At 38.3% G+C, this 23,230-nt stretch overlaps 2 protein-coding genes across 7 annotated transcripts in view; one reads left to right on the plus strand and one right to left on the minus strand.

The window, feature by feature from the left end:
* CENPK (centromere protein K) overlaps nucleotides 1-1,816 on the minus strand; it is a 37,731-nt gene extending 35,915 nt beyond the window's left edge. Inside the window, exon 1 of one of the 3 annotated variants that reach the window (XM_049103326.1) lies at nucleotides 1,680-1,816. The gene's annotated coding sequence lies outside the window, so the exon portion shown is untranslated. Of the gene's footprint in view, nucleotides 1-1,317 lie in introns of all 3 variants that reach the window. The other 2 variants (XM_025448426.3, XM_025448425.2) reach the window with 2 other exon arrangements.
* On the plus strand, nucleotides 1,793-22,731 carry PPWD1 (peptidylprolyl isomerase domain and WD repeat containing 1). 4 transcript variants are annotated; one of them, XM_025448407.3, is made up of 11 exons: nucleotides 1,793-1,988; nucleotides 5,884-5,986; nucleotides 6,899-6,999; nucleotides 7,151-7,271; nucleotides 9,503-9,950; nucleotides 14,470-14,660; nucleotides 15,513-15,702; nucleotides 17,924-18,105; nucleotides 19,805-19,886; nucleotides 21,199-21,381; nucleotides 22,425-22,731. In XM_025448407.3, exons 1-11 carry the CDS (start codon nucleotides 1,793-1,795, stop codon nucleotides 22,566-22,568), a joined length of 1,941 nt encoding a protein of 646 aa, XP_025304192.1. In that variant the 3' UTR covers nucleotides 22,569-22,731. The 4 variants fall into 4 exon arrangements, with proteins under 4 accessions (XP_025304192.1, XP_048959215.1, XP_025304193.1 ...); XM_025448408.3 differs by lacking the exon at nucleotides 1,793-1,988 and adding an exon at nucleotides 2,065-2,199; XM_049103258.1 differs by lacking the exon at nucleotides 5,884-5,986 and having other exon boundaries at nucleotides 1,849-1,988.
* The last annotated feature ends 499 nt before the right edge of the window (nucleotides 22,732-23,230 follow it).

The raw sequence follows: 23,230 nt of genomic DNA on the forward strand, positions 1-23,230 counted from the left end.
ATCTTTTTGAAGATTTTTTTTGAATCTTTTGAAATCTTTTGAATTTTTCTTTTTTTTTACACAACAAAAGTTTACTTCTAGGTGCGGGGCATGGTTTCAAAAGTATGGTTTTGCATTTTTACAAAAACATGGATCTTCCAGAGCAAGAAAAATGCGGTAGCAGGCACACACCTAACCTAATTGATTTAAACACTCCTTACCACTAATTTCTACAACCTTGCGACTTAGGTTGAATGCCATGTCTTGCTAACCCCTCACTACTAGAGCTCTTTTTGAAAATACATGTACTCTGAGCTCTCCACCATGGTAAAGAATCAAGTTCCACCTTGAGTTCCTTTCTCGTCCTCCAAAAGAAAATATTGATACAGACCAGGGAAGCGAAGTTAATACGAAAAAATGGGGATTTTGAAAAGTAGAGACAAAATAAATAAATAAATAAATAGCCAATCATCACGTTGTCCACCTGAAACGAACACGGCTGACACCTGAACCACACAATACTGAACTAACTGCACTGGTCCACTTACACAAGGATCTTTTCTCTCCCCAATATATACACATAAATGTAGATTTCTTCCTTTAGGATTTTAATGATTTTGTCTCCAGCTTGACATTATGGAGGAGAAAATAAGAGTATACAATACGCACACACAAAAAATATGTGTTAACAGATTATGTTATGGGTAAGGTTTTGGACCAACAGTATTGGTAAAGCTTTTTTTTGGGGGGGGGGGTGTCAAAACTATAGGCAGATTTCCCACTGGGCGGGGACGGGGGGTGGGGTTCTGCGCCCCTAACCACTCTGCCCATCCATCCCTCGCTCAAAGGTCAACCTCAGGGCAGTCCCGGGGTGGCTCAGTGGTTGAGCGTCTGCCTTCAGCCCAGGGCGTGACCCCGGAGTCCCAGCATCGAGTCCCGCGTCGGGCTCCCTGCGTGGAGCCTGCTTCTCCCTCTGCCTGTGTCTCTGCCTTGCTCTGTGTGTCTCTCATGAATAAATAAATAAAATCTTAAAAAAACAACCAAAGGTCAACTGCATTATGTCATGCATCAATTAGACCTCAATTTTAAGGGGGCATAAAAAAACGGTACATGTTATCACGTTACGTGTCTTTCACGATTTTTTTCTTCCTTTCTCCCTTCCTTCCTTTTTGTTTACTTTTTTTTTTTTTTTTTTAAGAAGTCCGGAAGGCCACGAAGACCAGGCTGATGGCGGAAGGGTGAAGGGTCCCAGCAGGGGCACCTCGGTTCCTTGGCCCGGCTGCCCCGTTCTCCCTCCCTCTGTCTCTCTCTCCCGGGAAACCAGTAAGAAGCGCTCACCACCTCTTCGCCGTGTGGGACAATCGAGCAGCTCAGACAACACAGCTCGGGAGCTCGAAGGCAGGCCCGCAAGCTAACCGGCTGCCTCAATTCCCGGCTCCCCGGGCATCTTCCCCTGACCCGGGCTGGAGGGCGGGGCTGCTCCTAGGGCTGGACGCCGGGTAGACAACTCCCGCCGAGGTAAGGGTCCCAGCAGCGGGGCCCCAGCGGCCACCTGCGAGGCCCGGCGGAGGTTTCTAAGCGTCCAGGTGCTCTCTGCCCGCGCCCCGCTCTTACCCCAGCGCAGCCTCCGCGTCTCCCGGTCCGCTCGGCCCCGCGCCCCTTGCGCGCGCTGCTCGCTGATTGGACCCGCGCTTACCCACCTCAGCCAATCCCGGGGCTCGCTCGGCCGGTGACGCGCGAGCTGCGCCGCCGTGACGATTGGCGGGAGGGCTGTGCGTCGCGTTGTCGCGCCTTTTCTGACGTTCCGGCCACTATGGCGTCGGAAGGTGGTGGCGATTCGCAGCTGCGGAGGCGAAGGCGCCGGGAGCCGGAGGAACCGGAGAAAACGGAACGCAGCGAGAGAGAGCTGACAGTGGTAGTGGCGGTGGCCCAGGAGAACGAAGAGGAAGATGAGGAGCGCTGGGTCGGGCCTTTACCTGTAGAGGCGACGCTGGCCAAGAAGAGGAAAGGTAGCTGGAGACATAGGCCCAGGGCGAGCTGGAATCGGCGGGCCCCCGACCCGGAGCTGGCGGGGCCGCCCGCAGCCGCAGATGCTGTTTGGTTGCGGGGCGTTGCACCCTCAGAACCGAGGGTCGTCTTCTGATGTCTGGCCTCCCTGTACTCGCACGACTTGGGCTGAGCGCAACGTCTCTCTGTTAACCGCGGACGGCGCTCCTCAGGGTGCGTTGGGAGAACGTGTTGCGGCGGATGCTAAGGCTCACGCAGGCCGCTCCTCGGCCACGAGCCGGGCGGTGTCGTGGCGTCCCAGACGGCGGGCAGCCCAGGCCGGAATCTGTGCCCGGCTTTCCGGAAGGCCGTGTAGCTCAGGGATGCTGTGTGTTGGGGCGCGGGGGGCGGGGCGGGGGGCGGAGGTCTGTGCCTCTCGAGAGTGGATTGTGGCGGGAAGGTCCGCAGGATTTTGATCCTGACCCTGCCAGGGCCGGGTCTTCGGACCCCTGAGAGTCACCGGAGTTCCCCGGATCGCAGATTTTTTTTCACCTAAAACCAGCGGTCTGTGGTTTTCGAGCCCTAGGATTCCCCAAGGCCCGAAGGGTTTTCCTCCTTGCTCGGAGCAGTGACCCAAGTTTTCGTCGAACCAAAAGAGCGGGGAGGGACAGAGGTTGAATGTTTATTTCCAGCGTTGTTGTAATAAAACGGCTTGTCGTAAGCATGTTAGGGCCATTAAAACACGATGTTCCTGAAGGGTCCGATCTTCCTTTATCACTCTCTCGGCTTCGCGCCCTGGACCGATTCCTCGTTATCTTCAAAACAAGGTCCGAACTCCCTACCGTGACTTGCGTCGTGATAGGATCTCTCCTGACCTCGCCCGCGCGTTTCCGCTGCTTCTCTGTCCTGACTTTGTGTGTGTCTGACTTACTCTCTACTCCAGCCGTATTAAAACACTTGAGAATGGGGGCATGCTCTTTTTTTTTTTTTTTTTTTTTTTTTTATCTTATTTGGCAGCCTACCAGGATATGATGGTGTGTACCCGAAATAATTTTCACTCGGCTAACTTGCTCAACTTTAGCATCCATCTTTCGCAATCAACCCCTCTGGGAAGCCTGTGACTTCTCCAGGCCAGGCTGGGTTTCTAAAAAAAATTAAAAAATAAAATAAAAATTTCTTAAAAAGAAAACAAAACATTGATCATAACTGCCGGTAATATTTAATAGCTGAATTTACAGGCAGCCTTCAAAGGTCATGCATCCAAATTTTGAAGACGCAACTTTTTTGAACATTGTACATTGATTGACACCTTTAAAGCAAATTATCTTTTTTATTTTTTACAATGTATTTTATTTATCCATGAGACACAGAGAGGCAGAGACACAGGCAGAGGGAGAAGCAGGCTCCCTGCAGGGAGCCCAATGCGGACTCCGATCTCGTGACCCCGCGGTCACGGCCTGAGCCGAAGGCAGGTGCTCAACCACTGAGCGACCCAGGCGTTCCATATTATCTTTTTTTTTTTTTTTTAACTGTTAGGTCTTTTTTTTTTTTTAATTTTTATTTATTTATGATAGTCACAGAGAGAGAGAGAGAGAGAGGCAGAGACATAGAGGGAGAAGCAGGCTCCATGCACCGGGAGCCGGATGTGGGACTCGATTCCGGGTCTCCAGGATCGCGCCCTGGGCCAAAGGCAGGCGCTAAACCGCTGCGCCACCCAGGGTTCCCTAGGTCTTTCTCTTAAAAATTTCCATAGTAACTTCCTACATTTTACCATTATTCACATGGTTGAAATGTTTTTCTCCACTGTCAAAACAAAGTCCATTCCTACTTTGCTTCAGTGCCTGCCACAGTGCTTTGCGTGTAGCAAGTGTTCAATTAGTATCTATTAAATGAACGAATATGACAAAGTTAATGCTCTTATTGTTGCATTAAAATATTTCTGTATGTTTTTTCTCATGGAAAAAGAAAAAAAAGTGCTGGTACTAGTATTGAGACACAGATCTTACAAGACTTAATTTAGTTTGAGACAGAGAAAAATAATTAGGTGTGAAAATGTTTGCCCTTAAGATGCTCATTGTATTTAACCCAATCAATAGTGTTGAGTTTGAAGAAAAAAATGAAATTTAAAAACGTATGAAATATTAGATGCCTGGGGAGCTCAGTGGTTTAGCGCCTGCCTTCAGCTCAAGGTGTGATCCTAGGTCCTGGGATCTAGTCACCCATCGGGCTCCCTGCATGGAGCCTGCTTCTCCCTCTGCCTGTATCTCTGCCTCTCTCTCTGTCTCTCATGAATGAACAAAATCTTAAAAAAAAAAAGAAACGTTAGAAAAATATCTTTGAAGATTTTATCTAAAAAGACAGGAGTGGGGCACCTGGCTGACTCAATTGGTAGAACATGTGACTCTTGATCTCAAGATTGTAAATTCAAGCCCCATGTTGGGTGTAGAGATTACTTAAAATCTTTAAAAAAAATTAAATGACAGGTGTTCTATAATGTATTTCTAGAATTAGAACCATCCTGTTTAACATGTTCTTTGGACACTGGATTTTTGTATTCATTTATATGCAGACATTATAAATTATTATATGACACAACCTTTAATTAAATGAATGGTTTCTCAAAGACGGAATTATATGTTCTTCATGCCCATGTGCCTTGTAACCTATTTTGTTTTGAGTAAATACCTATTAAATAGATTCGTTGTTGAATATTCATTGTTGAATAGCTTTTCAACAAGTAAACAACAAAACAATCTATCTGTGTATCAGATAGGATTATATTAGCTACATATTACATAAAGACCCAAAATGTCAATGATATTAAAAAAGAGGTGTGCTGCTTTCATGTGTAAAAAGAGTCCCAAAGTAAACAGTCTAGGATTGGTATAGAGGCTCCAAAGGGACCTAGGCTCTTTCCAGCTCTCTGCCCTAAACATCAGTAGGATATGGCCCTCATCTTTGTCCTGAGTGGTTATTAAAGTAATAGTGCTGTTATCCCAGTTCTAAGTTGTAGGACTGAGGAAGAGAAGAACACCTTTTGAAGGACACTCCTTCGCGGGCACATCTCATTGACACATGGTCACACCTAACTCCGGAGATGAGAAATGTCCTCTTACAGCTGGGTGTCAAGATCCCCATATAAAAATGGGAGTTTCCGTTACTAAAAATGAAGGAAAAAGCAGTTCTTTGTGCATAACTTTGAGTCTGCTATACATTAGTTATGAAAAACTAGGAAACATCCCATAGTTAATGTAGCAACTTTTTACAGTCCTGTTTGGCTGTCATTGGACTATTTTATTAGATACACATATAATGTCCATTTTTGCTTGTAAAATTGTTCATAGCTCTTGTAATCAGTATTTCCTCGGATTAACAGTTACAAGTGTTTTACCCCTGGAAAAAAATTGAGAACTCCATGATTTTCTCAGCTCTAAAAATCTATTTAGTGTTTTATCATGTTTACCTGCTCTAATTCCAGTATCAGTGACTTCAAAGAGGATTAGTGCCTTACAGATAAACAGATATAAGTGGCCACTGGCCTCTTGTTACTTATTTAAATTAGAAGTAATAATTGGCTCTACATGGTTAGAAAAATGGTTGTAATACTTTCCATGAAACTTAAGATTTTTGTTTTTAATGGAACCTTCATATGAAGCTAGAATCAATCACTCAGTTCTTAAGTGCTGGGGACAGTTTTTTAAGCTTCTATATAATACCTGAGAACCTGTCATGACTAAATAACGGTGCTATCACCTTACAAGGGATATAATAGGCACTGAATTTTTTTTTCTGCTACATATGAGTTGAGAGAAATTTAAGAAAATCTAGAAGAAAATACATAATAGAATGGAGAAAATCTTAAAATTCAAAATAGTATATAGTTCCAGTTAAAAAGACATTTTTCTTTTTTCTTCTCAGTTCTAGAGTTTGAAAGAGTCTATCTTGAAAATCTCCCCAGTGCATCTATGTATGAACGCAGTTACATGCATAGAGATGTTATCACCCATGTGGTATGCACCAAGTAAGTCTATCACGTCTTTTTAATTTTTTTCTGAAAAATTTGTTTTATAAAAATGCTTCAGTATTAAGCAGGATTTGTGGCAGTAACTAGGATACTGTGGATTTCTGCTTAACGTCACAGGTTCTGTAATAGTTTGAGTTCAATAAAGACCTATATATTCTTTCATACAACAAATGCATTCAAGAGAATATGTGTGAAGTACCTGATGTATTCTAGGTTTCAATAAATGGTTTCTATTTTTATATACCTTACAAGGGAGACTATTCTGTATAAAATCTTTTCGATACAAAATAAACATACGTTGAGGGATCCCTGGGTGGCACAGCGGTTTGGCGCCTGCCTTTGGCCCAGGGCACGATCCTGGAGACCCGGGATCGAGTCCCACGTCGGGCTCCCGGTGCATGGAGCCTGCTTCTCCCTCTGCCTATGTCTCTGCCTCTCTCTCTCTGTGTGACTATCATAAATAAATAAAAATTTAAAAAAATAAATAAAGAATTTATTAAAAAAAATACGTTGAACTTTGCATATACAGAAATGATACATTGAGATTTAATGTTTTATCAACTTCTGAAAACTAGTGCATTTTCCTTGTGAAAACACTGCCTATAGGGTGATTTTAGCATTAAAGAGCCCTCATGGTCTAGTGATTTCTGGTGAAATTTCTTTTCTTTTTTTTAATGTCCAGTGCTAGTTCATTTCTGATTTCAGTTCTTGGGATTAAAATTAGTAACACAGCAACTATTAATGATATTCACAACAAAACTACAAAATTTGCAATAGTGGTCTTCATAAAGGAAGATATCTTTTAAAAGTCCTATTTTGAAAGAGAGTCTCAAGAATGATTGCTTTGAGAGTACTAAGTAATTCATAAATCTGTTTTACAAGTTAACTTTTATAATTTTATATATGCAGGACAGACTTTATTATTACTGCCAGTCATGATGGACACGTTAAGTTCTGGAAGAAAATAGAAGAGGGAATTGAATTTGTTAAACATTTTCGTAGTCACCTGGGTAAGAATTTCACTTTGTGTTTGTGTTTGTGTGCCTCTCTTAAATTGTATTGGTTAAAGTTTCTTTTAAAATGCTTTTTTTTTTCTTTGAATTATGTATATTTGTTTCATTGGTATTTACTAGAGTGTTTTAATTTGATTTATTTAAATAGGAGTTATTGAGAGTATTGCAGTTAGCTCTGAGGGAGCATTGTTCTGTTCTGTGGGTGATGATAAAGCAATGAAGGTGTTTGATGTAGTGAACTTTGACATGATCAATATGCTGAAGCTTGGGTGAGTCTTTTAAAGTATATATTTTTTTAACTTAGTGAAATTTTTAAACGTCATTTTGTAGATATTTCTAAACAGAATATATTGCCATTCTATTAAAAATGTGCCTTTGAATATTGCTTGGGAAAATAATACATGAATCCTTGTTATGTTCTATTTTGAGGCTTCCTCTGTGGTTTTGTCATTTTAATCATTGTCAATCATTCTGTTGTGGTTTTGTCATTAATTTTTAAACAGCATCATAACAAGAATTAATTATATCCATTTAATGTTACTTAATGAATTAACAAGGATCCATCATGTCTGATATACTGGTATTTAGAATTAACTTCCTTGCTGTGTTTATTGCAGTTATATGTATTGTGCCCTATAAGGCTTATGTACATTTTGGAATTGAGGTGATTTGTTGGTGATTTTAAATTATATCGATACCCAAACTATGTGGTTAGATTGTACAGGAATGAGAGGAATATTTTAAGCATGTCTTTCCTAGATACCATACTAATTTATATACATCTAAGTGAATGTCAACCTGAAAGTCATAGCATCGTCAAAAAGTTTTGGGACTTGTCTTAGGTCAGACTGCCATTACAAAAGACTGTAAGCTAAGAGGCTTAAACAGTAGAAATTTATTTTCTGAGTCTGGCGGCTGGAAAGTGCAAGATCAAGGTTCCAGTGGGGTTTAATTTGTGGTGAGGACTCTTGGGGTCAGGATGTAGTGAGGAATGGTATCTTGCTCTTTCCCTTCTCAGAAGGCCACAGGCCTATGGAATTAGGGCCCCACATTTATGATGTCATTCAACTTTAATTCCCTCCTAATTATCTCCAGATAGGATCACCTTGGGTAACTGCAACATATGAATGGTGGAGGGAGAAGAACAACAGTTCATTACATAACAGGATTTCTTTTGGAATTTGCTTCAAAACCAGTTTATGAGCCACTAACGGAAATCAGTCTCATTACTTATGGTCAGAACTTATTTTTGACTAGAAATGGAAGTATCTTTTGGTTATTTGTCCTATTTCTGCTTTGTTTACCTACACTTTAGCTGTTTTTAAAAATTAAATCTATTCATAAATGTTGAACCTTTGCCACCTTTGAGGATATAGAAAGAATGTTTTGGGTTTTTTCTAAAGTTCTGCTAGAAATTCTAAAAGAGAAGTCCCGAAAAAGTTTTGAGCATCAACACCAACATTGGAATACCTGTTTAACTTCTCAAACTGCCTAGAAAGAGACAACACTCATTTGAGCGTGTAAGTTTGGTGTATTGATGAAATCTGTCCAATTTTTTTACACTTTGTTCATCAGGTGGCATGTTCCAACTTTATAGTTTTAAGATCAAGTTACTAATGAGAATGTGATATCAAAATGTTTTTCTTTTGATCACAGTCATAGCTAAAATATTTTGATTTTAAACATTTCAAGAACGGATTTATCAAGTACACTATTACATGCTAACCTGTTTTTAAAAGTAAGTTATATATAGACTAAGATATAGACAGAGGTCCAAAAGACAATGTCTTGGAATATTTTTTTTTTTTTAAATTTTTATTTATTTGTGTATGATAGTCACAGAGAGAGAGAGAGAGAGAGAGGCAGAGACACAGGCAGAGGGAGAAGCAGGCTCCATGCACAGGGAGCCCGATGTGGGATTCGATCCCAGGTCTCCAGGATCGCGCCCTGGGCCAAAGGCAGGCGCCAAACCGCTGCGCCACCCAGGGATCCCTGTCTTGGAATATTTTAAGGCTCAGATTTGTTTAGGTTTTCTTGTCTACCCAAGAGAAGTAAATGATCTGTTAACATGCACTTCTCTTTGTGGTCTGATAAATCCTCAGAAGTTATTACCATTACATTAATGAGATCAGAAAGAGAAAAATTGATAGCTTTTCTTAGCTGTTCCTCTCCATTTTCTATCTCTGCTACTTTTGAGCACGGAATCCAAAACTAGCTAAATCATTGGCCAGGATTTTTTTTTTTTTTTTTTTTTAATTTCATGACAGATACAGAGAAAGAGGCAAAGACACAGGCAGAGAGAGAAGCAGGCTCTTTGCAGGGAGCTCGACGTGGGACTTGATCCCGGGACTCCAGGACCATGCCTTGGGCCGATGGCAGGTGCCAAGCTGCCAAGCTACCCAGGCATCCCTTGGCCAGGATTTTTTTTTGGTGGTGAGGGCGGATAAGGATGCTTACTTGTATCTAACTCTTTTTCTCCCTTGATTCTTAAATATTTTAGCTATTTTCCTGGACAGTGTGAGTGGATCTATTGCCCAGGGGATGCCATATCTTCAGTTGCTGCTTCTGAGAAGAGCACAGGAAAAATTTTTATTTATGATGGTCGAGGAGACAACCAGCCACTTCATATTTTTGACAAACTCCATACGTCACCTCTTACTCAGATACGGCTGAATGCAGTTTACAAAGCAATAGTGTCTTCTGATAAATCTGGAATGATTGAATACTGGACTGGGCCTCCTCATGAATATAAATTCCCCAAAAATGTGAACTGGGAATATAAAACTGACACAGATTTATATGAATTTGCCAAGTGCAAGGCTTATCCAACCAGCATATGTTTTTCACCTGATGGGAAGAAAATAGCTACTATTGGTTCTGATAGAAAAGTTAGAATTTTCAGATTTTTGACTGGAAAACTCATGAGAGTCTTCGATGAATCACTAAGTGTAAGTGCAATATAAATTTAATGAATATTTTTTTCTAAATGTCTTTATTTTGTCCTATTTCTTAAAAGATATTTTTTCAGGATGTAGATATTTACATTGATGATTGTTTTCTTTTAGCACATTGAAGATGTTATCCAGCTGTCTGCTTTCAGTGTTATTCCTTAGGTTTATGATATGATATCTTTTGAGCCAATTATTCATGTATTCATAGTGACTGTGTTTCTAGTTTAGTTTTGTTTCTAAGTTCATCTTCTGAATCTTCTCAAAACTCACCCTAGGCACCCTTCTCTTAACCCTGTTCACTCGTGCCTGTTCTATGACTATTCCCAAATTGATTTTTCCAGCTTTCTATTACGAGCAGAGCTGGTGCTATCATCTTTTTTGTTTTGTTGTTGTCATTTTGTTTTGTTTTGTTTTGCTGTCTACATGAATGGCACCAAATCCATTTTTTTGCACAAACCAGAAACCTGAAGTCATCCTTATCTTCATAACTTTTTCCTTACCCCTCTTTTTAATTCATCACGAATCCTGTCAATTTGACTTTCTCAATATGCTTTAAATTTATCCATTTCCTTTTAGCACAGCTGTCACTACCATAGCTCATGATCTTTTGCCTGGACTACCTCATGCCTACTGCCTATGTTCTGGCTTCTTCCTAATCTGTTTTCCTTGCTGTACTCAGAGAAGTTTCTTTAAAGTGCGTGTCTGATCATGTCATTTTTGAACCTTTTAGTGACTTGTTGTTCCTAGGATCAAGGCCAAATTCATGGCCTGCCTCATTGTGGCCTTTGCCTACCACTTTAGCCTACTGTAAATCACCTTCCTCCCTACCTCTTACTCTAGCCGTTTAGGCCTTCTTTCAGTTTCTTGAACATGCTCCCACCAAAGAGCCTTTTCATATGCTTTACCTGCTACCTGGAGTCACCCCTCCCCGATTCCATTACCTGTTGAACTCATGCTTCAAATCATATTGAAAGGGTCACTCCCTGTAGAAATTCACTGTTTATCTAATATAGGACTTTTTTTTTTTTTTTTAAGATTTATTTATTTTAGAGAGAGTGAGAGAGACTAAAGCACACCTTGAGCTGGAGGGGGTAGGGACAGAGGGAGAAAATCTTCAAGAAGACGCTACCCTTGCTCAGCATGGAGCCTGATTCGGGGGCTCTCACCACCCATGAGGTCACAACCTAAGCCAAAACCAAGAGTTGGCTGCTTAACTGAGCCCTTAGGACAGCTTTTTTAATGTGACTCAATACTGCTCTGTTTATTTTCTCTTAGAGCATTTGGTATGGTCTTACTTTAGACTAGTACATATCCAACCCCTCATAGATTAAACTTACGTGATCTCTGATCCCTTATCTGTTTCGGTTCATGTTTGTATCTCCAGCATTCTACTTGACACATAATTAGTTACCGAGAACTCGTTAAAGCATGTGGTTGTAGAATAAGAGTTTCTATCCATGCAAAGTTAACTTTTTTGTGGAAATGTGGGTCTCATCACCGGTTTTCCTCAAGTGTTCTCTAACTACTAATGGTATGTTGAGTCCTCTAAGAGTCTGTGGGTTGAACCTTTATAGCAGTAACATTTATTGTATGACAGTGTCAATTCTATAGTCTTAGTAGGGACCAATTTGTATTACATTCCCTACATTAAGGTCTCAAATTCTATTATTCTTATTAGTGACACTCTTGTTGGTTGGCAAGGGGCAATAAGTTGGGTGGATTATCTGCCTGAAGTAGTATGAATCCAGACAAATGTGAAGATCTGCTTGCTGGTCAAGTCTTCCTCATGACTCATTTTCTTGGTGGAAGAGAATAGCTTTCCAGTATACTTTTAAGGAAAGGAGAAAACTTTTTTGTGATGGGTTCTTTTTTAATGGTGGCCAGTAACTACATACTAGTTTAAATATAACTTAAAGGCTCTCTACCAGCTTGCAGCTCCTCGGAGATTCCTTAGAAAAAGAAATATTTAAAAACACAGTCTCTGGATATAAATCTCTTAACACGAATACTCTCAGCTGTTCAGTCCACTCTTATTTCTTCATTGTTGTCTTCAACATTTGTCAAAGTCAAAGGGCTCAGATGATAAGAGTAGTCAGTAGTAAAGCTTATTGACAGAGGTTGAGATTCAGAATTTGAGAGATTACCAAAAAAAAAAAAAAAAAAAGCCAAGTACATTAGTTAGAATGCTAGTGAGTAGTAAATGTATGGAATCTCACAGTTAATAAGATATGCATGAGCTGCATATAGCTGAATTGTGTATCACAGAGGCTCTGGTATTAAGGCTAGAATATGTAAAAAGATACCAATGTACTTATCAGGTTGGATTAACACTTATGAAACACTCATATACAGGCAGAGGGCTATTTACAAATCTTTTAAGTCCTGAAAATGAATCTTCTCAGGAAACTCGGGTGGCTCAATCGGTTAGGTATCTGCCTTCAGTTGAGTTCATGATCTTGGGATTGAGGCCCGTATTGGGCTCCCTGCTCAGGGGCCAGTGTGCTTCTCCATCTTCCTCTCCCTCTGTGATCTCTCTCACTTTCACTCTCTCTCAAATAAAAAAAAAAGAAAGAAAGAAAGAAAGAAAGAAAGAAAGAAAGAAAGAAAGAAAGAAAGAAAGAAAAGAAAGGAAAGAAAGAGAAAGAAAGAGAAAGAAAAGAAAAGAGAGGGAAAGAGAAAGAAAGAAAATGAATCTTCTAACAAAATAATTGCTACAAAAATGTAGTCCAGTATCTAGGCTATTTGTGGCATAAGAATAAGCAATTACCGGGATCCCTGGGTGGCGCAGTGGTTTAGCGCCACCTGCAGCTCAAGGTGTGATCCTCTAGACCCGGGATTGAGTCCCGCGTAGGGCTCCCTGTGTGGAGCCTGCTTCTCCCTCTGCCTGTGTCTCTGCCTCTCTCTCTCTCTGTCTCTCATGAACAAATAAATAAAATCTTAAAAAATTAAAAAAAAATTAAAAAAAAAAACCACTTATCAGTCCCAGAGACTGGAGACAAGAAATCCTAATGAGTAGGCTTTTTTAATCACCAGGCTTTTTATCTGACCTATAAGACCTTTGCTTCATGTTGTTCCCTAATACACATACCTCCTTTTGTTTTTTGGAGTTATGTACATTGTTGTTCTTTCCGTATCTAGAAGAACGGGATTTCCAGTTAATACAGGCATAAAAAAAATTAGACTGGACATAAGCCTCGTTCCTTTTCATCTCCAATGGAGAGCTACTTTTGAATTCTGCTGCTTGATGCCCTAAATGTCTGGAAAACTGAATGAAAGATCATATTTTGGGGAAGCCTGTGGTATGATAATACATAATAATTATGATGTAAACCTTTATGAAAATTATTTTAAATAATATCTTTTAATAATAATATCTTTTCTGAAGATAAGAAAACCAAATATCAAAACTACAGAGCACTCATAAAAATATTCATCTACACGAAGACACATTTACCTAATAATAATCTGTGTGGGCTTTCTGTAAAAATAACTTGAAACATTTTCTAAAATGTAATGAAATTGTTATAAATTAGTGAAATAATACGAATTAATTCATTCAACAACAATTGAGTGCTTTTTACATTATGTCAGGCCCATGATCCCTGTCTATAGTTGCATTGTCCAGTATAATAGCCACTAGCCACATGTGGGTGTTGAGGACTTGATATGTGGCTAGTCCAAACTGAGATGGGTGAAAGTATAGAATACACACAGGATTTAAAAGACCTAATAGAAATATAGAATGTGATATATCTCATTTTTTTTTTTAAGATTTTAAGTAATCTCTACACCCATCATGGGGCTAGAACTTGAAACCCTGAGATCAAGAGTCACATCCTCTACCAACTGAAGCCAGCCAGGCACCTCATCTCAATTTTTTAATATTGCTTAAAGTTTAAATGATTATATTTAGGATATGTTGGGTCGAATAAAACATTATTAAGACTAATTTCACCTGTTTCTTTTCTTGTTTAAGTAGCTAATTGAAAATTTAAAATTATATGTGTGGTTTGCTTTATATTTCTCTTGGAAGGTACTAGTCTGTGGCTTATAAAAGGCAGCAGATACAGTTTAAAAAGAGAAAACAGTAGGTATATTAACTTTTTTGTAATTAGAACCAGTTAGTGTAAATACTATTTTTTAATACTATAATAATTTATTTTTTAATAGATTCCACCTTAACACAGTTCTTTTTTTTTTTTTTTTTTTTTAATTTTTATTTATTTATGAGAGAGAGAGAGAGAGAGAGAGAGGCAGAGACACAGGCAGAGGGAGAAGCAGGCTCCATGCACCAGGGAGCCCGATGTGGGATTCGATCCCGGGTCTCCAGGATCGCGCCCTGGGCCAAAGGCAGGCGCCAAACCGCTGCGCCACCCAGGGATCCCATAGATTCCACCTTAAAATAACACTTAAGTACACAAACTTTCAGTGGCTCTTAATGTATACTGCACTACTATTTAAATTGTCATTCCCTTTATCATGTAGCTTTTTTATTAATAAATGGTTTGCTTCCTAGATGTTTACTGAACTGCAGCAGATGAGGCAACAGCTACCCGACATGGAATTTGGCCGACGAATGGCTGTCGAACGTGAGTTGGAGAAGGTGGATGCAGTAAGATTAATTAACATAGTTTTTGATGAAACTGGACACTTCGTGCTGTATGGAACAATGCTAGGCATTAAAGTTATAAATGTAGAAACAAACCGGTAAGCTTTAACATGTTTTTTAAAAGTGCATTCATTTATGGGGGACCATTTCCTCCTTCAGGGAAACAATGGGAGTTTTGTTTGTTCCAAGACAAGTGGAATGGTCCCAAATGTCTAAACTTAACCAAATGTTTTGACTGGATTTTTCTGTGGTCTTTTGGTTGTTTATAATCTTATGTAAAAAGTTTCCACTCGTGTTTGTAGAAGAAATGGAAAAAAGATATGCATAGTTTCAAGTTGGTTTTTTTTTTTTAACAAGTTTCAATCTCTCTTTTGCTTATTGATTTAAATTAGCCTGGTTCATGTTAAATGTTGCCAAATATTTTAACCACAGAATTCAGCATTACATCCTGCTAGACATAAAATCAGAAGTTAAAATGCATGAAACCACAATAAGCCTTTTGTGTAAACAGTCCATTTAGTTTTAGTAGAAAATAGCTACAATCAGATACTATCACTGAATGTAAATGAAAAGAACTTCAAGTATATTTTAAAGGGAAAAAAAAAAATCTAGTGCTGTGCATTCTCACATGTAAACAAATTTATATTGTAGTTCTTGGCAGTATAGAATCTTTGAAGGCTTGCAGAAAGATTAAAATAATAGAGATAGGTTAAAACTATATGACTGAATGATTGTATTTTTTTAACCTGAAAATTCCAGCCACTTACCAATTTAAAGTCACTGTTTTGGGGGGAGAGAGATAGAGAAACACTTTTTTTTAAAACTTTCACTTATTCTTTTATACAAAGGTAAAGGATTAAGGATAGTTGATTCCTACCTTTTAACTATAAAGGTTTTATAATTGGAGTTCATTCTGATAATTTTATTGTATAAAACGTTGTGTTTTCCAGGTGTGTGCGCATCTTAGGCAAGCAAGAAAATATCAGAGTGATGCAGTTGGCTTTGTTCCAGGGAATAGCTAAAAAACATCGTGCTGCAACTACCATAGAAATGAAAGCATCTGAAAACCCCGTTCTTCAGAATATTCAAGCTGACCCAACAATAGTTTGTACATCTTTCAAAAAGAACAGATTTTATATGGTATGCGGAAATACTAGGAAATAGACCTTAATTCTTCCAATTTGGTTGGAGCTTTATTTTCTTAGCTTGTGCTTTCAACTGGAGAGAATGTTGGCAATAATAGCAGACTTTCTAAACAACCAGAATACCATCTTAAAATGTTAATATTGTAGAATTTTTAACTAGGACTTGAATTTGTACTGTTTTCCCTCCTGTTTTGAAATTTTTTCAACCTGGCTTCTAAAACTATTTGTGTTGTCTAAGATGTTAGGAAGTAAGTGGTTACGGTAATAATTGCATCCAAAATAGTTTTCACTATGGGCTTTTAAAATTCTCCTGAAAAGGATTATTTTTCATCTTTTATTCTGAAACATAATTTATCTCCCCTGAACTTGCACACTGCCTCCTCTAAGCACATTTCTTTTTATTACCTTTTAACTCCCTTGTAATAATGCTACTTGAAAAGTGTGTATTCCCGAGGAATTCCTTTTTTCTACTGCACTGCAAGTACTTCTCCTATTAACTAACATTGGGCTCAGAATCAAACTACCAAGCAGCTAAAAGTAGCAGTGTCCTAACCATTGAGCCAAGCAGAAAAATCTCAAATATGAAGACCTCTACCCTACCATTCTCATTCTCTCCCAAGTATGGGAGACATCCACATCTTGACTCCACACTGCAGTCAGAGACTTTCTAAGTCCCAAATTTGGCAATTTCTTTGCCTAAAATCCTTTAATGGCTCGTCAGCTCTCACCTGGCTCTTCTACCTATCTTTCTTCATTTTTAGTTCGTTTGCTACACTGTGCTGAACTTGAACTCCTTTGCAGTAGTTAATTGTCCTTTTTTTATACCTCAGTGCATTTACACAAGCTGTTACTTCTGCCCGTCACACACCTGTCCCCAGTCCCTGCTTTTACTAGGTCTCAAATTGGCAGCCTTCTCTTGACATCAAGTCTGAGTAGGTATGTCTGCTTGTGCAGTGTGTGTCACAGTCTTTGGAATAATTCCCTTTTTTTAAAATCTCTGACCCTGTCATCTCCTCCTTAATATAAAATTCTCAAGTACAGGGCATTGTATTTTCTTCACTATTCACAAGGTTTGGTAAAGTGTCTGGCTCATTATAGCATACTCATTCTTTCATCTGATGTATTGTAAGCAACTATGATGCTATTCAGCTTATTTATTGATTGATAAATGTAGGAAATAAAAGTTTATCCCATCCAAACTTTTCTTTTTTAAAAAAAGATTTTATTTATTTATTCAGGAGAGACACAGAGACAGAGAGGCAGGGACACAGGCAGAGGGAGAAGCAGGCTCGATCCCGGGACCCAGGATCATGCCCTGGGCCAAAGGCAGGCGCTAAACCGCTGAGCCACCTAGGTTTCCCTAATCCAAAGTTTCAACAATTGAAAAGTTTCTTTCAGTTTTCCCAATATCCTAAGGTATCCTGAAATTTCTACTTCACTCAAAATTCTGCTTATTGAAATAATAACAATTATTAATAGGTGTATAGTACCTTCTACATGTTGGGCACTGTTCTCTAATTCTCTCAACATTTTATATCCCTTAATTTAATCTTCACAATAGGTACTATTTTGAGGTAGTTATTATTATCCCTATTTATCTATTATTATTTTTTAAAGATTTCATTTATTTATTCATGAGAGAGAGAGAGAGAGGCAGAGACACAGGCAGAGGGAGAAGCAGGCTCCCTGCAGGGAGCCCAACCCAGGACTTGATTCTGGGTCTCTAGGATCATGCCCTGGACTGAAGGCAGCGCTAAACAGATGGGCCACCGGGGCTGCCCTCTTATCCCTATTTAAAAGGAAGAAATGAATTTACTTTCCCAAATTGTGTAAACTACTAAGTAGCGGAGCTAGAATTCAAACCCAGGAAATCTAAATAGTGAAAAGTAAGCAGCAGGTGACAGGTTATGATGTAATACCAGGCAGAAGCAGAAAGCTATCCCAGAAAACTGTATCTTGTTAAATGTGTATCCAAAAAGAAATTTAACCCCATTTGAAATCATACATACATCTTCATTAAATGGATTATTTTCTTATTAGACAAGTGTAAAAATAACTGCGTTACACATCCTGTAATAGGAAGTGATTCCTAAAATAAGGTTTTACTCTGATGTGAATTTTCTTTTCTCAAACATCACAAATAGTAATTAAATTTTTATTGTTGATAAATTTTAACCAGATGAAAATTTAATTCATTCACTCTCTTTTCTTGTGAGTTTACCAAACGAGAACCAGAAGATACAAAAAGTGCAGATTCTGACAGAGATGTTTTTAATGAGAAACCTTCTAAAGAAGAAGTCATGGCAGCTACTCAAGCTGAAGGACCTAAACGAGTTTCAGACAGTGCCATTATCCACACAAGTATGGGAGACATCCACATCAAACTTTTTCCTGTTGAGTATGTACTATTTTCGTTGTCTTAGATAAACATCGATGTAAATATTTCTGTTTTAAGAAACCGTGCAACCTTAAATTATTCCAACTTGAGAAATTTTAAAGAATTGAAGTGTTTGAAAGAACATCTACCTTTAGTTTTCCACATCAAACTTTTTCCTGTTGAGTATGTACTATTTTCGTTGTCTTAGATAAACATCAATGTAAATATGTTTTAAGAAACCGTGCAACCTTAAATTATTCCAACTTGAGAAATTTTGAAGAAGTGTTTGAAAGAACATCTACCTTTAGTTTTCTGATAACTGTTCCTCTAGAAAATGGGATAATTTTATATATATATATACACACACACACACACACACACACACACATTTCATAGGTTTATTATTGTGAATATGAAACATGGCTATGAAAGTGCTGAATGTAAACTATAAGTGATATATTACCATTAATAACACATCCCAACTAGATTTTGTGACTCACTTGTTATAATTGGCTTTACCCTCAAAGCAAATCCTTAAGGGGAGGATAATTTTTTCCCCTGTCATTTGCTAGACATCCACAACCTCTTCTTTAGTCCCAGTGTTATCCTTATATGTTTGAAAAGTTCCAACAAAAAACATAAGGCCATTGAATTGAAAAAAGAAAAGTATTCTGGACAGTTTAAAATTTTGCAAGATGAACATGGAATGCCAGATACAGTAGAATATCTCGCTATTCTTGATCCAAAAGGTGACATCTTTTACAACACCTTTACTTAAAAGTACTTATTTTGGATATGTTTTATATCTGCCGTGGTAATGAACAAAGAACTAAGCAGCTCTAGACACCTGGACCATCTCATTTTAGGTACTCAGAACCTCCATGCAGCTATTAAGCCTGTCCCCTAATGTACTTCGTGCAATTATCTTTTGTATCTCCCTTCTATTCCCAGCTCTAAGAGCTATTACATGATAATGTACCTTATTAAATCATCACATGAGATTGATTAACATTATTTGGAAAGCTTCATACTTTGTGATTGTCATTTAAAGTTAATTAAATTTGGGAGATATTTCAGAGAGTAAATGCTTAGTCAGGAATGGTGTTAGTGTACCATAACATTCTTTGTATAAGGGAATTATCTTTCCCAAGAACTGAACCCACTATATGGGTTCAGTGAACTTTTATATATGCAGTGAACATATATACACCTTAAGGTGCTGTAGTTGTATTTTTTAACCTGCTAAATGACTTTGAAATTTAAATACTGTCAAGCTCAAATATAATAAGCAATCATGATCTAAAGATAATGAATTAAACAATATGAATATACTATGGTTTGTATGCTCTTTCAACTTTTGCTTATCCTGAGATTAGAAGAGGTTATGTGGGCTACCCGGGTGGCTCAGTGGTTTAGTGCCACCTTCAGCCCAGGGCCTGCCTGATCCTGGAGACCCAGGATCGAGTCCCATGTCGGGCTCCCTGCATGGAGTCTGCTTCTCTCTGCCTGTGTCTCTGCCTCTCTCTCTCTCTCTGTCTCTCATGAATAAAAAATATTTAAAAAAAATAGAAGACATTATGAAAAATGACTCCTGAGAGTTTCAGAAGATACTGAAAACACCATTAAGAAGCACAACTGCAAAGAAAACTGTCTTAAGATGCTCTGAATAGATTTTTTTTTTTTTTGAACAGATTTTATATTTTAACATATGTCTTACTAGGTGCCCTAAGACAGTGGAAAACTTCTGTGTTCATAGCAGAAATGGTTATTATAATGGACATACATTTCACCGTATAATTAAGGTAAGTTATACAAGAAATTTTTTAAAGATTTATTTATCTATTTGAGAGAGAGAGAGAGAGCAGGGGAAGGGTCAGAGGGAGAGAATCTTCATGCGGACTCCCCGTTGAGTTCAGAGCCTGATGCTGGGCTTGATCCCAGGAGCCTAAGATCATGCATGACCTCAGCCAAATCCAGGAGTCAGATGCTTAAGTGACTGAGCCACCCAGGCTCCCTAAGTTGACACAAAATTTATGTCATTTCAGGAATAGTTTTTGCAAAACCAGTAATTTTAAGCCTAAGGAATCTTCTTTGTCTCCCAATGATCAGTTTATTAGAAATGAATAGGAAAAATGGACTATGGAAGCCAAAAGAAAAATGGATGGTCATGAACATCAGATCTAGAATCAAGTGCAGGAATAGTAACTTGGTACCTTTTTAGAAACATTGCATCAGTATTTTGTCAACAGCTAAAACCAGGGTCACATACTGAGTAAAAAGGTCATGCTTAGATAAAACCAATAGCTAAGGTTACTTGGTGACTAGATAAGGTGTAGATCTAAAAGATAAGATTTTAAATAATAGAAGAAACGTGATGCCACTTAGTCTTTGAGAACCATCATTAAGTGCTTGCTTCGGCAGCACATAACAGTAAAATTGGAGAACCATCATTAAAACCTGAAGTCAGAAAGAACTTGGCCCAGGATTTTGTTGAGCAGGGTTCCATAAAATGGATGGGCTGTAGTGTAGCTCTTGGTTACTGGCAGGTCAGAAATGGCAGGAGAAATGACAGGAAGAATAACCAGGTTTGAGGGGGGTGGTGGGGTGGGTGCCTGAAAGAATTAGTGAATTAGAAGAATTAGTGAACCAGGCAATCCACAGTGTTGAGGGAAAGGGAAGAGAGTAAAGTGGGGCAATTCTGTAAAACCTACCACACTATACAGATATAAAACTTAAAATATTCATTGTTTTTAATTGGATTATTGAGAATGCCAGTACATGTCTATCAATGAGGAGACCTTTGCAATTTTGTTTCAGTCACTGAAACAAGGTAGTGTGTAAGCGGAGGAAATTTATCTTCCAAAGTAAAGTAGGGACACCTGGGTGGCTCAGCAGTTGAGCGTCTGGCTTCAGCCCAGGGCATGGTCCCGGGGTCCTGGGATCGAGTCCCACATCGGGCTCCCTGAAGGGAGCCTGCTTCTCCCTCTGCCTGTGTCTCTGCCTCTCTCTCTCTCTCTCTCTCTCTCTCTCTCGGTCTCTCATGAATAAATAAAATCTTAAAAAAAAAAATAGAAAAGAACAGTGTAATATGTTTTTTGTGTACTTCTTGTTAAGGGCTTCATGATTCAGACAGGAGACCCAACAGGTACTGGTATGGGAGGAGAAAGCATATGGGGAGGAGAATTTGAAGACGAATTTCATTCAACATTACGACATGACAGACCATATACGCTCAGCATGGCCAACGCTGGATCAAATACTAATGGATCCCAGTTTTTCATAACAGTAGTACCAACGGTAAGTAGAACAGCATTGTCTGTAAGCCACAGATTCATAGTTTACGATGTAAAAATGAATTCAGTGGAAGAGAGCTGCACTATTTTCTACCATTATTTATATCTGCCAGAATATAAAAATGAAAACAATTTAAAGGAGAAAATGTAAAATTACCGAACAAATCAGATTTTACTTTGTAAAACTATACTTTTTGTAACTAAGGACACTTGAGTTTAAGTCAACTTTGCCAATACTAATTGTACAATAGAAAACAAATTACTTCACTTCGGGGCCTTTTTCCTTATCTTTAGAGTGGGGGGAAATTAGAGTATATGAATTCTCAATTTTAAGACCTTTATATATATTCTTATATCTCTGAAATCAGAATGCAGCCCATAATCAATGGCACTGTATTTTTGATAAAATACAGTATAAGAATATTGAGCTTTCTTGCTCTGCACTTACACAGAATGATACAACTTATTATACTGTTTGAAATTAAACACCATGCAATGAAAAATATTTATAATTACTATCAGGCACAAAGTCCCATGTAGTATTCACAAAAATTCTAGTATTATTATACCCAGTTTTAAAAAATAGATGAGGAAATGAACAGTGAGATATGATTTAAGTTGTCAGAGATCAAGTAAGCAGCAGAGCTAGCATTTGAGCTCCCATGTCTAAGATGAAAGTACGTGCTGCTTAAACAGTTCCAGACTGCCTCTTACTTAATGCAGGGAGGATTCCTGCAGAGAAGTTCTAAAACCTGAGCCATAACTCGTTAAGCTGTGCAGAGACACTTACCTTTAGCAAATATCTTACAGCTCCCTTTGGTCTGAAAGATGCAGAAATATAATTAAACAGTATACTGTGCTTTTATATTTTTTCGTATAAACATGGAAATCATTCTTAAAAGCTGCTAAATGAAATTAACTGTATATCCTTTTAATTAAATTTTTTAAATGAAGCATAAATTTAAATTCTCTTTAATTTGCTCACCCAGAGGGTGTGATTTAGGAAATCTGAGTTTTCCAAGATTTTCCATTTCTCCTCCATTGCAGCCTTGGCTTGATAATAAGCACACAGTGTTTGGACGAGTGACTAAAGGAATGGAAGTTGTACAAAGGATCTCCAATGTCAAAGTCAATCCCAAAACAGATAAGCCCTATGAGGATGTCAGCATCATAAATATTACTGTCAAGTAAAATAAGGTTTGTTTCATTGTATATGTAAATAAAAATACACATATATCAAATAGGTTTATTTTACATTAGGAAGTTCTTAGGACTTGTTGGACATACAAATCATGTTTCAAGGATGCAAGATTATGTTTTTATATTTTTCATTAAAAGTCCTTTTTTAAAACTCTGCCTATGGTTTTCCTTGTAGTATTTCTCATCCTAGGAGATAATAAACTGAAATGGACTAAATTTGGGCAAACAGTACTCCTTATATGTAATTACTCAAAACCATATTGAGTAACGAGAATTGTATGCATATGTTCCTTAGGTTTTTAAAAAATTATGGTACATAATCTGCCTTCATGTTTCTTTGGATCCACTAAGAAAGGATACCAGGATCTCATAATAATGTACCACTTCCTTTCTTTTCTTGGGTTTGTGTTTTGTGCCAAATAATTTTGCCTTTTAATCATTGTTAAAAAGAGTAAGTAGAAGTAAGTAAAATTTCACTAAATAAATAGCAAGTTGTAGTTTATTAAAGATTTAGAAATAGCTCTGTAGTTCTAGGTAAGTCACATTTAAATGAGTATTACACCTGGTGTTTAAGTATGAGAATAAAGTAGTATTTCAGTCCTTATTTTTATATACAGGTTCATTTACTATTTTCACATTATTTTCCTCATGTA

Source organism: Canis lupus, chromosome 2 (genome assembly GCF_003254725.2).
Source record: "Canis lupus dingo isolate Sandy chromosome 2, ASM325472v2, whole genome shotgun sequence".
NCBI classification, from domain to species: domain Eukaryota; kingdom Metazoa; phylum Chordata; class Mammalia; order Carnivora; family Canidae; genus Canis; species Canis lupus.

What these genes read in the sequence shown, in the direction of transcription:
- PPWD1 (XM_025448407.3), top strand. Translation starts at nt 1,793, where the DNA reads ATGGCGTCGGAAGGTGGTGGCGATTCGCAGCTGCGGAGGCGAAGGCGC. An exon ending in GCTGGCCAAGAAGAGGAAAG is followed by an intron (nt 1,989 to 5,883) that starts GTAGCTGGAGAC and finishes TTTTCTTCTCAG; the next exon opens with TTCTAGAGTTTGAAAGAGTC. An exon ending in TCTTCGATGAATCACTAAGT is followed by an intron (nt 9,951 to 14,469) that starts GTAAGTGCAATA and finishes TTTGCTTCCTAG; the next exon opens with ATGTTTACTGAACTGCAGCA.